The sequence below is a fragment of the Ictidomys tridecemlineatus genome, chromosome 6, assembly GCF_052094955.1.
Source record: "Ictidomys tridecemlineatus isolate mIctTri1 chromosome 6, mIctTri1.hap1, whole genome shotgun sequence".
NCBI classification, from domain to species: domain Eukaryota; kingdom Metazoa; phylum Chordata; class Mammalia; order Rodentia; family Sciuridae; genus Ictidomys; species Ictidomys tridecemlineatus.
This window is the reverse complement of record NC_135482.1, coordinates 81,603,270-81,620,007: the sequence shown is the minus strand read 5'-3', so window position 1 is coordinate 81,620,007 and position 16,738 is coordinate 81,603,270. Positions and strand designations below refer to the sequence as shown.

Here is a 16,738-nt window from a genome sequence, read left to right as displayed (position 1 = left end):
TTTCTGGTGTAGAAAATAGTAACAAACTCTTTCTCATTGGTAAACATCCATAAATTTGTTTAAGTGGAGTGCCTAATGTGTATCATTGGAGAAAAATTTGAGGTCTTTGAGAAAGATTATATGAAAGGAATATAATCAACTGAGTGGGGGAATGAGGAATCATGACAGAAAGGATATAGGAAAAGTAAACAGCAATGACTCACCTACAGATTTGAAGCCAGTTATAGAAAGAGGTGTATGAATATGACCCATACACCTTTGAAGAGCATACTATCTTTTGGAAGAGGGAACATCTAGGAAGAAATTACCAAAGATTAAAAGTAGAGTAAACATAACACAGAGAAGAACAGATGTTTTGTGTGAAATTGAAAACGTGTAACTTAATAAACCAGCAGGAATCTGTATGAATACAGCACACCTACTTGACAAACAGGGAGCCCTCACATGTTTGCTTAGCAGTGTGTCTATATGCTTAGCTATACCAAGGAAGTATAGGGCTAGGAAACTGTGATCATATTAACAGATGTGACTTCATTGCAGAACTTTTCCTCTGAAAAAGAAGCAATTCTGAATGACATTCACATGCTTGATGTTTGGGAGCAGTATTGATTGGGTGCAGAGAAAATGGGGCAAAAAGCATCACAGCAGTTGGCTCTGAAGGACAGCACTGAGGTTCTCAGCATCTGTGAGGTGGTCAGTGAAGCCATAGTCCATGCAGCTCAGAAGCTCAAGGAGTATCTTGGATTTGAGTATCCACAGAGCAAACTCTGCCCAGCTGCAAATACTCTGAATGAGATCTTCTTAATCCACTTCATCACTTTCTGCCAAGAAAAGGGAGTTGATGAGTGGCTCACCACCACCAAGATGACCAAGCACCAAGCCTTACTATTTGGGGCGGACTGGGTTTGGACCTTTTGGGGATCTGATAAGCAAATAAGGCTTCAGCTGGCGGTTCAGACTCTACAGATGGCTTCTCTTCCTCCTGTGCAGTCAAAACCTTGTGACTCCCCCAGTCCGGAGTCGAGGGTAGAGGAGTCTTCCTGGAAGAGAAGTAGATTTGATAAGCTGGAAGAATTCTGTAACTTGATAGGAGAGGATTGTCTGGGCTTGTTCATCATCTTTGGTGTGCCGGGAAAACCTAAAGACATCAGGGGAGTCGTCTTGGACAGTATCAAAAATAAGACTGTAAGGAGCCATCTGCCAGGACGCAAGGCTGTGGAACGGTTTGTCCTGGAAACCGAAGATTGTGTCTCCATCAAAGAACTGCTTGGAAACTGCCTGAGTAAGAAAGATGGGCTGAGAGAGGTGGGCAAAGTTTTTATTAGCATCCTCTGAACTGGATGTGTGCTGTGACTGGCCTGTATCATAAAAAGAAAAAAAAGATATTCTCATAAGCAAGCTCATTTACATACATCATTCCTACATGGGATTTTTTTTCTCCCTCTTCCCTTATCCCATTGATTGAAAATGATTACCTGGGTCAAAGAAGTTTGACAATTATTGGTTTCGTAATTGTGGAACAAAAAAAAAGAAAAAGAAGAAAAACCCTGGCTGAATTTTAGGAAATTTTATAATTAGGTTTAATATTTATTCATTTATTCAGTAATAATTGGAAAGCATAGTAAGGTTATGCATAAAGTTTGATTTGCAAAATAAAGTATCTTTGTTTAAAATAAAAGTCTAATGCTCAAAAGTATAAAAATATATTTTTACTGCTGTTGGTGGCCAGTGGGTAGGGTGGAGTGGTGGGGAAGACCACAAAGCTGGTGGTCTTACATTTCTAACACCAGTTTCAATACAGGATACCCAAGCAGAACTTTACACTGCTCTTTTCCTTACTCTTGGTCCTTGCTAGCAGCTTTCTCTGCACAATAGAATTTTGGTGGGATTTAATTTTGGATTTAATTGAGAGTGTTAACTTTACCCATGATTTACAAAATCACCCATAAAACAATTTCTTGTTATAATAATATTAGAATTTTCAGTAAGGAATGTGCATACACATAAAATAACCTCTTTTGCTTAAAAGCCTATGTACTGGATTCAGCAGTACAAAGAGGAATCACCGTAACTCATAGAACTCATACTGCAGGCCAGATGCTTTACATATTTTATCTCTAGTTACATAAAGCCTCCATGACTCCAAGAGGCATTTATTTCTGTTTCACAAATCAAAGAGATTTTGCAAAAAAAAAAAAAAAAAAGCCCCCAAGGTCATAAAGCTATTAGGTGGCTCATAACAAAAAAAGCAAGGTCTGTACAGTTACAAAGCCACAACTCTTTCCTAGAGTTATATAAAGAAAATTCCTTGATTCTAAGTTATTGGAATTGCTGAGACCACAAAGATACACCTGCCACTTCCTGGCCACTTCCTGCTGTTGCTGCTCCTCCTACTGATGAAAGTCTTGTTCAAAACATGTAGTTCTTGGCAAAATGTGGGCTAAATTGCAACTATCCAAATTCTGAAAATGTTTGCTGTTTTTGAGTCTTCCCATGGGTTTGGCCCTTTCTATATTTTGGAATCAAGGGCACTTCTTGTGAGGTTGCTTGAAGTCATATGAGGGTAACATATCCAGCAATGTATTTTAATGGGGTGTTATCCAAAGTAAGAAATAACATTTTTTGCTGTGATTTATGTGACTGAAACCTGTCACAGGGCACTCAGAATTTTCTGTTGTACATATTTTCTTATACTCATTTAAACTCCTAAACTGATATCAGGAGTATACATGGGAGAGTCCAAGTTCAGAGAGCGGGGAGGTTTGGAATTTATTACCCCACTGTCTCTGATTTGATACTCTAGGATACAGATAGCTCCTGTCCAACTCACCTTCCTCTGGAATCCAACTCCCTCCCATTTTTAAGCCACTATCAGTTCCCCAGGTGCTTTTTTAGTCCCCTATGCCTTGCCCTTATGCTGAAAATATCTTTTTTCCTCAGTTAAACTTTTAGAGAATACATTGATTTCTTCTGGAACTGCAATCCTTCCTGATTTTCCCATCCAGAAGCTAAAGATGATACACCTATCTTGTAAGACTGCTATTCATTATATAAAATGAAGACAAACCAAAATGTTTATAGTACAGTAAGACATATCTACTCTTTGAATCTTTATCAAGCCCAGTACACAGGATTCACAGAGAACATAGGGGTGCATCATTTAACTTCAGTCTAGGTTGAGCATGAAGAGCTGGCTCCTATTCTCTGTCCACTGAGCCTGGTGTTAAATTTGAATAATCCTGGCAACATTAGGCAATGCCAGCCCAGAATCCCTTCTCTTAAGCTTTATCATTCCAGGAAGTCCTAGGTGGGAAGGAGGAAGGGCACTTTCCTAATCCCTATGACGCCCTCTTGCTTCAGAAAAGGTGTATGGCCTCCTCACCTTTGTTTTCCCTCCTTAAAATGTTGATTCATCATGGTCCCCTTCTTTGAGGAAGCCAAAATAAGGAAGAACACAGAGGCAGCCTTGTAGTAGTCCTACATTGGAAATTAGTGTGAATTGGTGTCTAATATCACAATAGAGAGACCATTAATGTACACAAGTATTACTTATTAAAATTTTTAGAGAAGTTGGGAGAGGCTGGGGTTGTAGCTTAGTTGCAGTGGCAGAGCACTTGCCTAGTGTGTATGAGGCATGGGGTTCAATCCTGAGCACCACATAAAAATGAAATAAATAAAGGCATGCTGTCCATCTACAACTACAAAAAAAAATTGAAAAGAAGTTGGAGTGTTGGTAGAAAAATCAATTTCTTATTTCTTTTAGCAAAGTCTCTAAAGCACAGCTCAGCTTCTGCAATTTGAGTATATATGTTGCTCCCCCCCTCCAAAAAAGATGCTTCCAAAGGTAAATAGAACATCAGTTTTGTTCACAAGTAATTACTGAATGCTAGTTACACGTAGGCCTGCATAGAAAATAAAGCATACAGCATTTGTTGCAAATGGGATGGAGAGGGTATGAAACATGCTGCAGTTAGGATGTTGCACTTCCAAACTTCAATAATAAAAATATGCAGCCAAGATATGGCATCAACTAAGTGTCCATTAACAGATGAATAAAGAAGATGTGGTAAATGTACACAATCAAATATTATTCATCCATGAAAGAAGGATGCCAGTTGTGGTAACATGAATGAACTTGGAGGACAATGAATGAAATAAGCCAGGCACAAAAAGACAAACATTACATGACCTTACCAATAGATAGAATCTAAAACAGCCAATCTCATAGAATTAAAAAGTAGAATAGTGGTTAACAGAGTCTGGGAAAGATTGGAGAGGCCAAGGCAGATGGGGAGAGATTGGTCAATGGGTACAAAATTATAGTTTGATAAGAGAAATAAGTTCCAATGTTTTATTGAATAGTAAGCTATAATTAAAAGATAATGCATATTTAAAAATATTAGAGAGCATTATGCATGTTTTCACCACAAAGAAATGATGTTTGAAGTGATAGATAATTACCCTGATTTATTCTTTACACAATGTATACATGTATGAAAACATCACACTATACCCCATAAATATGTATAATTATTATATGTTCATTTAAAAAAACCCTAATCTGCTTTCAGATTTAAAAAAAAATAAATACAAGTGCAGAAATAAATGCCTTGGACATTCCTTCTCAAGAAACCAAATAATCAGTCATTAGTAAACTGGGCATGAATAGCCCAGGAAGCATCTCTTGAAGTTAAGCAATAATTATTCCTACTTTGTCTCTGAAAGTTTAGCATATTCAGCCAGTTAATATTTCCTTGGTGAATAGTGACCCCTGTCCTCAGGAAGGCTATCAAGAGTATCAAGTAGGTGGTATGGCAGAGTAAAAAAAAAACCATCTGGGAACAGATTTGAGTTTTGAGTCTCCATTTTCATAAGAGTCAAGTGCCTTAACTCTTAATTTGTTTCCTTAATTTGTTACCTGTAAAATGGGGATGACTTCAACTAATTCAAGGAGACAAGACTTGTGAAGTATGTTGTATACTAAAATATAAGCTTATCAAAATTTCAGAGGAACCTAGTACAAATTGTAAGCATTTATGTTATAAACAGCTGAAAGTTATAAATCAAAGACTTACTGTACTTTTTGTGATGTGAAAATAAAAGCAATATCACAAGACTGGGATCCCAATTACAATAAGATATATTCTGTGTTTGCAGAAATATGTCAATATACTCTACTGTTATGTATACCTAAAAAGAACCAAAAAAGGTGTTGCTTTTCCTGTTTTAAAAATACTACATCATTTAACTTTTTAAAATTTTTATTCTTTTAGTTATACATGATAGTAGGATTCATTTTGATACACAAGCTTGGAATATATCTTATTCTACTTAGGATCCCAGTTTTGTGGATATACATGGTGGTGAGATTGTGGTATATTTATGTATGTACTCATTTAATTTTTTTAAAGTTATGTTCTTGGTGTAAAAATTCTGTAAAGAAAGTAAAGTCTTTAGCAGTCTCTCCTCCACCACCCTGCTTACTACCTCAGGTTTGCTAATTATCCTTTCAGAGTTTCTATTGCATATTTAAAATATTTTACACAACAGGATCTTTTTATCCATAAATGTCTTATGACCTGCATTTAAAAAAAAAAAAAAACTTAACCATATACTGTGGACAATTTTCTAGATTTATATCATTCTCATCATTTTTTAAGACTGACATCAGTGATTTTCAATCCTGCTTGAATAATAAATTAACTTGGGAGCTTTAAAAAAAAACAAAATAACAAAAATAAAGTTAATTCTCCAAAAAACCTATGACTAGCATTCATAGAGAGAAGGCAAAGAAAATTTTACTCTTTTTAATCTCCTGGGGGGATGTTCAGCCTGGAGAGGACCCATGTGTCTTAAGCTGTACTTTGTATTTTGTGGTCTAATCAATGCTATTGTCATGAATATTTGGGTTACAAGGTATTTTAGTCAACACTTGTGTTTGGTCAGGCCTTAACATTTTGTCATTTGATTCATTCTTTTTTAAATAAGAAATGTTACAAAGTTAGGCCCTCACTTTCCCTGCTTTGCTGGTCCCTTCATTTCCCACTTCCCATGAGCATTATTCTCAATTTGGTATTTCCTTTATATAGATATTAAGGGTATTTCATATTAATATATTGTATTACCTTTAGGGACATAACCTGTAAGTAATGAATTTCCTTAATACATCTGAACTGTGCATTTAAAAATGGGTAAGGTGGTCAACTTGGGGAACGAGTACCACAGATCAAACCCAGGGCACTTAACCACTGAGCCACATCCCCAACCCTTTTTATTTTTTGAGACAGGTTCTGAGTCTTACAAAGTTGCTTAGGGCCTTGCTAAGTTGTTGAGGCTGGCTTTGAACTCACGGTCCTCCTGCTTCCCCCTCTCAAGGCACTGGGATTACAGGCATGCCCCACTGCCCCCAGCAAGGTAGTCAGTTTTATGTTTTATCCAATAAAAACACACAGTGGGGGAGGGGCAATGTAAATGGACTAACAGTGATGGGTTTTTTTTGTTGTTGTTTTTTTTTGTTTTTGTTTTTCTTTAGTAGTACATGGATATCATACCTTTATTTTTATGTGGTTCTGAGAATCGAACCAGTGCCTCACACATACTAGGCAAGCACTCTATACTGAACCACAACCCCAGCCCCATAGTAATGTTTTTCAAAAAGGGAAGTCACCTTATTCCCATTACTACTTTTGCTTTATCAGGATTATTGGGACAAGAAACTCCTTACAAATAAATTCTTAGCAGCAATATTTGTAGTGTTTATATGGGGGTAGAGGTGGGGATTGGTAGGTGCAGTTTCCTATGCCCTGTTTATATGTTGGTTCTCAAATAGGAGCTTATCAGAGCGTGAGTGGTTAATTGAGGGGAGGGATGGGGGTGAAATAAAGCATTTTGGTGTAGGCACAGTTCAATGTTACCAAACCTGTACCAAATTCCACACACTCTACTACATGTTTTTCTGTGTTTGATCATTTATTTTCATGACAACTCTCTTGAATTGTGAATTTTCTTTCTAATATTCAGTTGTACAATTGAGAAAACCCAGATGTGCCTCCAGAACCCAGAGGCTCTCTGGAGTTGTTTGTTGCTGCTCTAGAGAGCTAGCCTCAACTGGCCTGTTTTTGCATCCTGGGTCCAAAAACAGGCCAGCAAAGCCAAAAGATGAGAACTCTAGGTTTCCCCTCCAACAACCTCATCACCTAGCATTGCCCTGAAAGCAAGGCCCCAAACCAAATTCTGCCACATGTATAGGCATTGAATAGAAAGAAGGCACAAATACACCATAAGGCCACGCTCCAAAAGCTACAGAACTGTGCTGTGCTCCACTGTCAACCACCAATCATATGTTGCTACTAAAGTTAAAAGTTAAATGAAAGATCTGGTTATTGAATCACATTGCCATTTTTCAAATGGCCAGCAAGCATGGTACTAGTGGCTGCCTTATTAGGACAGATGAAACATTCCCATCATCTCAGAAAGTCCTATTGGACAGAGCTGCTCTAAAAAGTTCCACACTGTGTGCCCTCTGGTGCATTTCCATGGCACTCTGAACAAATGGAAGTTTCCTTAGAAACAGAGGCAAAAATAACTCTAGTGTGAGGATTTAGCCAACTTTCAGGATTTGACCCACAATCAGGATCAGATGACAAAATTTCCTCAAAAGCAGCTAGAAAGAAGACTGGTGGGAGTCAGCCAAGGGCACCAAAACCCTCTTGAATTTTATTGACAAATTGACAAATAGAAATTGTACATTTAAGGCATGTCATGTGATGATTTGTTTTTGTATAAACTGAACACCTCCATCCTTACATAGTTTCTATTTGGGCATGGTTAGAACACCTAACGTCTACAGTCTTACAAAATTACAGTCTAGGATATTTTACATGCTTTGAAGACAGAATATGTAATCTTGAGTACACAGGATATAATAAAGGGGAAAGTTATATATGTATGATGTGTCAGAATGCATTCTGTCATGTATAACTAAAACAAATAAAAGAATATAATAAAGCGGAAAAGTTATGGAACATGATCAAAATATACAAGAACACTGGAACATTAAAAGACCAAAGAATCATTTGGGATAGAAACAAATGTGAAGATGCAAGCTAAAAGCATAAAGAACATTTTAAATGACATAGTTATAGAAAACTTTTTGTATACCAGAAATGAGGTAGAAATACACATATAGGAATCTACAGGACTCCAAATAGAACTATTTAAATAAGAAGCTTTCCAAGACATATCATAAAATGCCTAACAGAAAGTAAGGAATTTTTAAACTGCAGGATAGAAACCTAAGGTCACATTTAGAAGCAACACAATAAATCGCATTTCTGATTTCTCAATTCAGACCCTAAAATCAAGGAGGACCTTAAATATGACATTTCAAGCTCTAAAAGAAAGCAACTGCCAGTCAATTTTACTTTACCCAGCAAAGTTCAGATTCAAATTAAAGGGGGGAAATAAAAACTTTTCATGACAAGAATAAACTAAAACGGCTCATCAGCACAAAACCAGCATTACAAAGAATAGTCAAAGGTAAACTGCACACAGAAGAACTAAGAAACAATTTCCAAAGCTCCCCAAAAGGAAGTTTGATAGAAGAATAATTTACTAAATGAGAAGACAGGATTAAATAAAATAAAAACTCAAAATGGAAGGAAACAACAAAGACACCCACAAGCTAAAGATAAAAGGATAGGGGGAGAATTCCATGCATAAGGACCCTGAAGACAAGTAGTAGTAGCTATTCTAATATCTGACAAAGTAGATTTCAAGCAAAATTAATCAGAAGAGCCAGGCACAATGGGACATACCTGTAATCCCAGCCACTTGGGAGGCTGAGGCAGGAGGATCGCGAGTTCAAAGCCAGCCTCAGCAACTTAGCAAGACCCTGTCTCAAAACAAAATATAGAAAGGACAGGGGATGTGGCTCAGTGGTTTAGTGCCTCCTGAGTTCAATAATTCTTGGTACCAAAAAAGAAAACAATCATAAGACATAAAAAAGGTTACTACATTCTGGTAAAAGAAACAATCCAACAAGAAGATATAACAATAGTTACATACATACATACATACATCCTTTTGTTTAAAAAAAAAAAACCCTCTATGCCTTTAAATCCCAGACAGACTCCAACACAACAATACTGGGTGATTTCAACATACCCTAATCACCAATAGAAAGATCCTTAAACTCAATAAAAATATCTCTGACCTAAATAATACTACAAATCAAATGGACCTAACAGACATTTACAAAATATTTTACCCCAAAACAGCTTAATTTGCCTTCTTCTCAGTAGCACATAAAATGTTTTACAAAGTAGACTATATTCTAGGCCACAAATCAAATTTTAGCAAATATTTTAAAAATGATATTATCTCATGTATCCTATCAGACCATATTTGAATACTAGAAATCAATAGTAAGAAAATTAATAGAAACCACATAAACTCACGGAGATTGAACACTTTCTTACATGAAGAATGGATCAAAGAGATGAGAAGTCAAGAAATCCTCGGAAAAGAATAAGAATAGAGATACAACATACCAAAATCTATCCCTAGGCCTTAGAAAAAGAAGAACAAACTAATTCTATAATCAGTAGAAGACAAGAACTAATTAAGATCAGAGATGAAAGTGAGAATAAGGAAACAATATACAGGATCAATGCAATGATGAGCTGGTTCTTTGAAAAAAAAATTAAGATGGGCTGGAGATGTGCCTCAAGCGGTAGTGTGCTCGCCTGGCATTCATGGGGCGCTGGGTTCGATCCTCAGTACCACATAAAAATAAAAAAAATATGATGTGTCCACTGAAAACTAAAAAATAAATATTAAAAAATTCTCTCTCTCTTTCTCTCTTCAAAAAAAAATAAGATTAACCAAAAGAAATGAGAAAACCCAAATCAACAAAATCAGAGATGAGAAAGGAGATACCATACTTCTGAAATACAGAGGATTATCAAAACCTGTTTTGAAAATCAATACTCCAATATTAATTTAATACTCCAATAAACTGGAAAATCTGGAAGATATTGACAAATTTCTAGACACATATGATGCCCAAATTTAATCAGCAATATGTAGAAAACCTAAACAGATCAATGTCAAGTAATAAAATTGAAATAGCAATTCAAAGTCTTCCAAAACAGAAAATCCAGGACCAGCTGGATTTCTCAGTTGAGTTCTACCAGATCTCTACTGAAGAAATAACCAGTATTTCTCATATTATTCCATGAAATTGAAGGGGAGGGAATACTCCCAAATACATTCTATGAAACCAATATAACCCTGATACCAAAACCAGACAAAGACTCATGAAGGAAAGAAAACTACAAATCAATATCCCTGATGAACATAGATGCAAAATTCCTTAATAAGATATTAGTAAACCACATTCAAAAACACATCAAGGGGCTGGGGATGTGACTCAGGCGATAGCACGCTCGCCTGGCATGCATGCGGCCCAGGTTCAATCCTCAGCACCACATACAAACAAAGATGTTGTGTCTGCCGAAAACTAAAAAATAAATATTAAAAAAAAAAAACACATCAAGAACACCAACGGAGATAGGGAGGCCCAGGTCAGCTTCACCAACATCCTCGGAGCCCAGGCAGGCCTAGGTCAGCCTCACTAATGCCCACAGTGCCTGCACTGAGTCCAAGATGCATCTTTGAACACATTGCCCAACACTACCACCGGCCTCCCCTCCCCCTAACTTGACACTCCATAGCTGAAAGCAGTCCCCTCCACTTGGGACACCGACTTCACCTTATTTAGTTGTGGCAACTCCCAGCTTGGATCACCAGCTGGGCAGGAGAGGTATTGGAACCCTGCAGGAGTACTATACGCCTAAAGTGTAAAAACCAGTAACACTTAGGATCCTCGGTGCTAGAAGAAAAGACATACAAACAGCATGAAAAATTAGTGAAAAAGTCGCCCCAAACAAATCAAGACACTACATTATAAGAATCCATGGATAGCACAACAGAAGAAATGACAGAGAAGGAGTTCAGGATGTACATAATTAAAACGTTCTGTGAATTAAAAGATGATATAAGAGAACAAGAACAGACAGAAAAAAGATCATTTCAATAAAGAGCTACATAAGCAAATACAGGAAGCAAAAGATTACTTCAATAAGGATATGGAGGTTCTGAAAAAACAACAGTAATCGTTGAAATGAAAGAAACAGTAAACTAAATTAAAAGCTCAATAGAAAGCATCACCAACAGATTAGACCACTTGGAAGGAAGGACCTTAGACAATGAAGACAAAATATATAATCTTAAAAAGAACATAGATCACACAGTGAAGATGGTAAGAAACCATGAGCAGAACAGTCAAGAAATATAGGATAACATAAAAAGACCATATTTAAGAGTTATTGGGATAGAGGAAGGCATAGAGCTCCAAACCAAAGGAATGAGCAATCTATTCAATGAAATAATATCAGAAAAGTTCCCAAACATGAAGAATGAATTGGAAAACCAAATACAAGAGACTTATAGGATGCCAAATGTACAAAATTACAACAGATCCACACCAAGGCACATTATAATGAAAGTGCCTAGCATATAGAATAAGGAGAGAATCTTAAAACCACAAGAGAAAGGAATCAGATTATATATAGGGGGAAACCAATTAGGATATCTGCAGATTTTTCAACCCAGACTCTTAAAGCTTAGAAGATTCTGGAACAATATATATCAAGCTCTGAAAGAAAATGAATGTCAACTGAGAATCTTATATCCAGCAAAATTAAGCTTTAGATTTGATGATGAAATAAAAGCCTTTCATGGTAAACAAAAGTAAAAAGAATTTATAGCTAGAAAACCGACACTACAAAACATCTTTGGCAAAATAGTCCACGAAGAGCAAATGAAAAACAACAATGAAAACCAGCAGAGGGAGGTAGTACGCTAAAAGAAAAACTAATCAAAGGAGAAAACAATTGAATTTAATACAAAAACTAAACAAGAATGGCTGGAAATACAAATCATGTCTCAATAATAACCCTGAATGTTAATGGCCTAAACTCACCAATCAAAAGACATAGACTGGCAGACTGGATTAAAAAAAAAAAAAGATTCAGCAATATGAGACTCATCTCATCAGAAAAGACATCCATCCACAGACTGAAGGTGAAAAATTGGAAAAAAAAAAATACCATTCACATGGATTGCAGAAACAAGCAGGGGTTTCCATCCTCATATCAAATAAAGTACACTTAAAGCCAAAGTTAATCAAAAGGGATAAAGAAGGATATTACATACTGCTTAAGGGAACCATGCATCAACAAGATATAACAATTATAAATATATAGGCCCCAAACAATGGAGCATCTACATTCATCAAACTCTTGTTAAGTTCAAGAGTCAAATAGACCACAGCACAATAATTCTGGGTAACTTTAACACACCTCTTTTACCTCTGGATAGATCTTCCAAACAAAAGCTGAATGAAGAAACTATAGAACTCAATAAAACAATAACTTAGACTTAACTGATATATATAGACTATTTCATCCATCAACAAGCAAATACACTTTCTTATCAGCAGCACATGGATCCTTCTCTAAAACAAACCATATATTATTCCACAAAGCAACTCTCATGAAATACAAAAAAGTAGAAATACTATTCTGCATTCTATCAGATCATAATGGAATGAAGTTAGAAATCAATGATAAAATAAAAAATAACAGCTACTCCAACACCTGGAGACTAAATAATATGCTATTGAATGAACAATACATTGCAAAAGACATCAAAGAAGAGATTTAAAAATTCTTAGGGATTAATGAGAACACTGATCTAACATATTAAAATCTCTGGGACACTATGAAGGCAGTACTGAGAGCAAAGTTCATTGCATGGAGTTCATTCCTTAAAAGAAGAAAAAAACAAATAAATAGCCTAACATTTCATCTCAAAGCCCTAGAAAAAGAAGAAAAATCAACTCTAAAAGCAATAGAAGACAGAAAATTATTAAAATTAGAGCTGAAATTGAAACAAAAGAAACAATTGAAAAAATTGACAGAATAAAGTTGGTTCTTTGAAAAAGTAAAATTGATAAACCTTTAGCCATGATAACAAGGAGAAGGAGAGAGAAAACTCAAATTACTCACATCCGTGATGAAAAAGGAAATATCACGACAGACACTACAGAAATACAGAAGATAATTAGAAATTATTTTTAAATTTGTACTCCAATCAAATGAAAAATACTGAAGGTATTGGCAAATTTCTAGAGTCACATGATTTACCCATGTTGAACAGGATGATACACACAATTTAAACAGAACACTTTTAAGGAATGAAATAAAAGATGCCATCAGAAGCCTACCAACCAAGAAAAATTCAGGAATGGGTGGATGCACGTCTGAGTTCTACAAGACCTTTAAAGAAGAACTAATACCAATATTCCTCAAATTATTTCATGAAATAGAAAAAAAGAGGAAACACTTCCAGACTCATTCTTTGAGGCCAGTATCACCCTGATTCCAAAACCAGGCAAAAACATGTCAAAGAAAGAAAATTTCAGACCAATATCTCTAATGAACACAGATGCAAAAGTTCTCAATAAAATTCTGGCAAATCAAATACAAAAACATATCAAAGAGATAATGCACCACAATCAAATGGGGTTTATGCTGGTAGCAGGCCTTCCCTGGCCCCTGGGGCTCAGCCCCGAATTTCTTGTTCTGCATGTCAAAGTGGCCAGCTCACAGGGTCATGACACAGGCTTGCGGTTTCATGTTTATCTGCCTCAGATATATGTGCCTTTTTGGGAACATCTTGGCCTTCTCGGAACTTTCTGATAAGGGACGGTCATGGTAACCCAAGAGTAGCAGGTGTTATTCCTCCTCTGTTTTGGCTAAATTTCCACTGCAGTTATAGAAAGTATTTAAGGGAACAAACTTGGATAATAAACGGCACACATGCCTCCTCCTGGATGAAGAACCTTGGTGTCCTGTGACTTTTTTTTTTTTTTTTTTTAACCTCGAAGTCCCTCGCCGGACTCGGTTCCTGAGCCGGATGCAGCAGTTTATCCCAGGGATGCAAGGTTGCTTCAACATACAGACATAAGTAAATGTAATTCATCACATCAATAGACTTAAGGATAAGAATCATATGATGATCTCAATAAATGCAGAAAAAGCATTCAACAAAATACAGCACCCCTTCATGTTCAAAACACTAGAAAAACTGGGGGTAACAGGTACTTATCTCAACATTGTAAAAGCTATCTATGCTAAGCCCCAGGCCAACATCATTCTAAATGGAGAAAATTTTAAAGCATTCCTTCTAAAAACAAGATAGGGATGCCCTTTGTCACCATTTCTATTTAACATACTTCTTGAAACACTATCCAGAGCAATTAGACAGACAAAGGAAATTAAAGGAGTACAGATAGGTAAAGAAGAACTCAAATTAGCACTATTTGCCAACTATATGATTCTATACATAGAAGACTTAAAAAATTCCACCAGAAAATATCTAGAACTAATGAAAGAATTCAGCAAAGTAGCAGGATATAAAATCAACACTCATAAATCAAAGGCATTTCTGTATATCAGTAACAAATCCTCTGAAAGGGAAATGAGGAAAACTACCCCATTTATAATAGCCTCAAAAAATAAAATAAAATACTCAGGAATCAATGACAGAGGTGAAAGACCTCTACAATAAAAACTAAAGAACACTGAAGAAAGAAATTAAAGACGATGTTAGAAGATGGAAAGATCTACCTTGCTCTTGGATAGGCAGAATTAATATTGTCAAAATGACCATACTACCAAAAGCCCTATACAGATTTAATTTAATTCCAATCAAAATCCCAATGACATTCCTTATAGAAATATATAAAGCAGTCACAAAATTCATCTGGAAAAATAAGAGACCCAGAATAGCTAAAGCAATCCTTAGCAAGAAGAGTAAAGCAGGTGGCATCACGATACCAAACCTTAAACTATACTACAGAGTATCAAAAACAGCATGGTATTGGCACCAAAATAGACTTGTAGACCAATGGTACAGAATAGAGGACACAGAGACAAACCCACATCAATACAATCATCTTACATTAGACAAAGATGCCAAAAACATATATTGGAGAAAAGATGGTCTCTTCAACAAATGGTGCTGGGAAAACTGGAAATCCATATGCAACAAAATGAAATTAAGCCCCTATCTCTCCTATCTCTCATGAGCAAAATTCAATTCAAAGTGGATCAAGGACCTAGGAATTAAACCAGAGAACCTGAACCTAATAGAAGAAAAAGTAGGCCCAAATCTTTATCATGTCGGATTAGGCCTGACTTCCTTAATAAGACTCCTGTAGCACAAGAATTAAAATCAAGAATCAATAAATGGTATGGATTCAAACTCAAAAGCTTCTTCTCAGCAAATGAAACAATTAGTGAAGTGAATAGAGAATGGGAGCAAATTTTTACCACACGCACATTAGATAGAGCACTGATCTCTAGAATATATAAAGAACTCAAAAACTTTAACACCAATAAAAAAGTAATAATCCAATCAATAAATGTGCCAAGGAACTGAACAGACATTTCTCAGAAGATGATATACAATCAATTGACAAATATATGAAAAAATGTTCAACATCTCTAGCAGAGAAATGCAAATCAAAACTACTCTAAGATATTATTTCACTCCAGTCAGAACGGCAGCTATTATGAAGATAAACAACTCTTAAGATTCCATCTCACTCCATACATACATACAAATGGCAATTATTAAGAATACAAACAACGGGGCTGGGGTTGTGGCTCAGTGGTAGAGTGCTTGCCTAGCATATATGGGGCACTGGGTTCGATCCTCAGCACCACATAAAAATAAAAAAAGATATTGTGTCCACCTAACACTAAAAAAGAAAATTAAATAAAAAATAAGAATACAAACGACATACATGTTGGTGAGGATGTGGAGGAAAGGGCACACTCTTACATTGCTCGTGGGACTGCAAATTGATGTAGCCAATCTGGAAAGCAGTATGGAGAATCCTTGGAAAATTGGGAATGGAACCACCATTTGACCCAGCTATTCCACTCCTCAGTTTTTACCCAAGGGACTTAAAAACAGCATACTACAGGGACACAGCCACATCAATGTTTATAGCAGCACAATTCACAATAGCTAAATTGTGGCTCCAACCTAGATACCCTTCAGTTAGATGAATGGATAAAGAAAATATGGTGTATATACACAATTGAATATTACTCAGCGTTAAAAGAAAATAAAATCATGGCATTTCTTAAAATGGATGTAGTTGGAGAACATAATGCTAAGTGAAGCAAGCCAATCCCAAAAAACCAAATGTCAAATTATTTCTCTGATATAAGGATGCTGATTCATAATGGGGATGGAGTTGGGGAGCACAGGAGGAATGGAGGAACTTTAGATAGGGCAAAGGGAATAGAAGGGAAGGAGGGTATGGGAGTAGGAAAGACAGTGGAATGAGACTGACATCATTACCCTAAGTACATGTATGAAAACTTGAATAATGTGACTCTACTTTGTGTTCAACCAGAGACATGAAAAATTGTGTTCTATTTGTGTAATATGAATTGAATTGCATTCTACTGTCATATACTAGTTAGAATAAATAAAATTTTAAAAATTTTTAAAAACACATAAAAAAGATAATACACCATGATCAAATGGGCTTCATTCCAGTGATGCAAGGTTGTTTCCACATACAGAAATCAAT

At 36.1% G+C, this 16,738-nt stretch overlaps 1 protein-coding gene across 1 annotated transcript; it reads left to right on the top strand.

Annotated features, from left to right (window-relative positions):
* The first annotated feature begins 95 nt into the window (after window positions 1-95).
* Rep15 (RAB15 effector protein) lies at window positions 96-2,460 on the top strand. Its single transcript, XM_078015013.1, has one exon. It carries the CDS (start codon window positions 625-627, stop codon window positions 1,333-1,335), a length of 711 nt encoding a protein of 236 aa, XP_077871139.1. The 5' UTR covers window positions 96-624; the 3' UTR covers window positions 1,336-2,460.
* The last annotated feature ends 14,278 nt before the right edge of the window (window positions 2,461-16,738 follow it).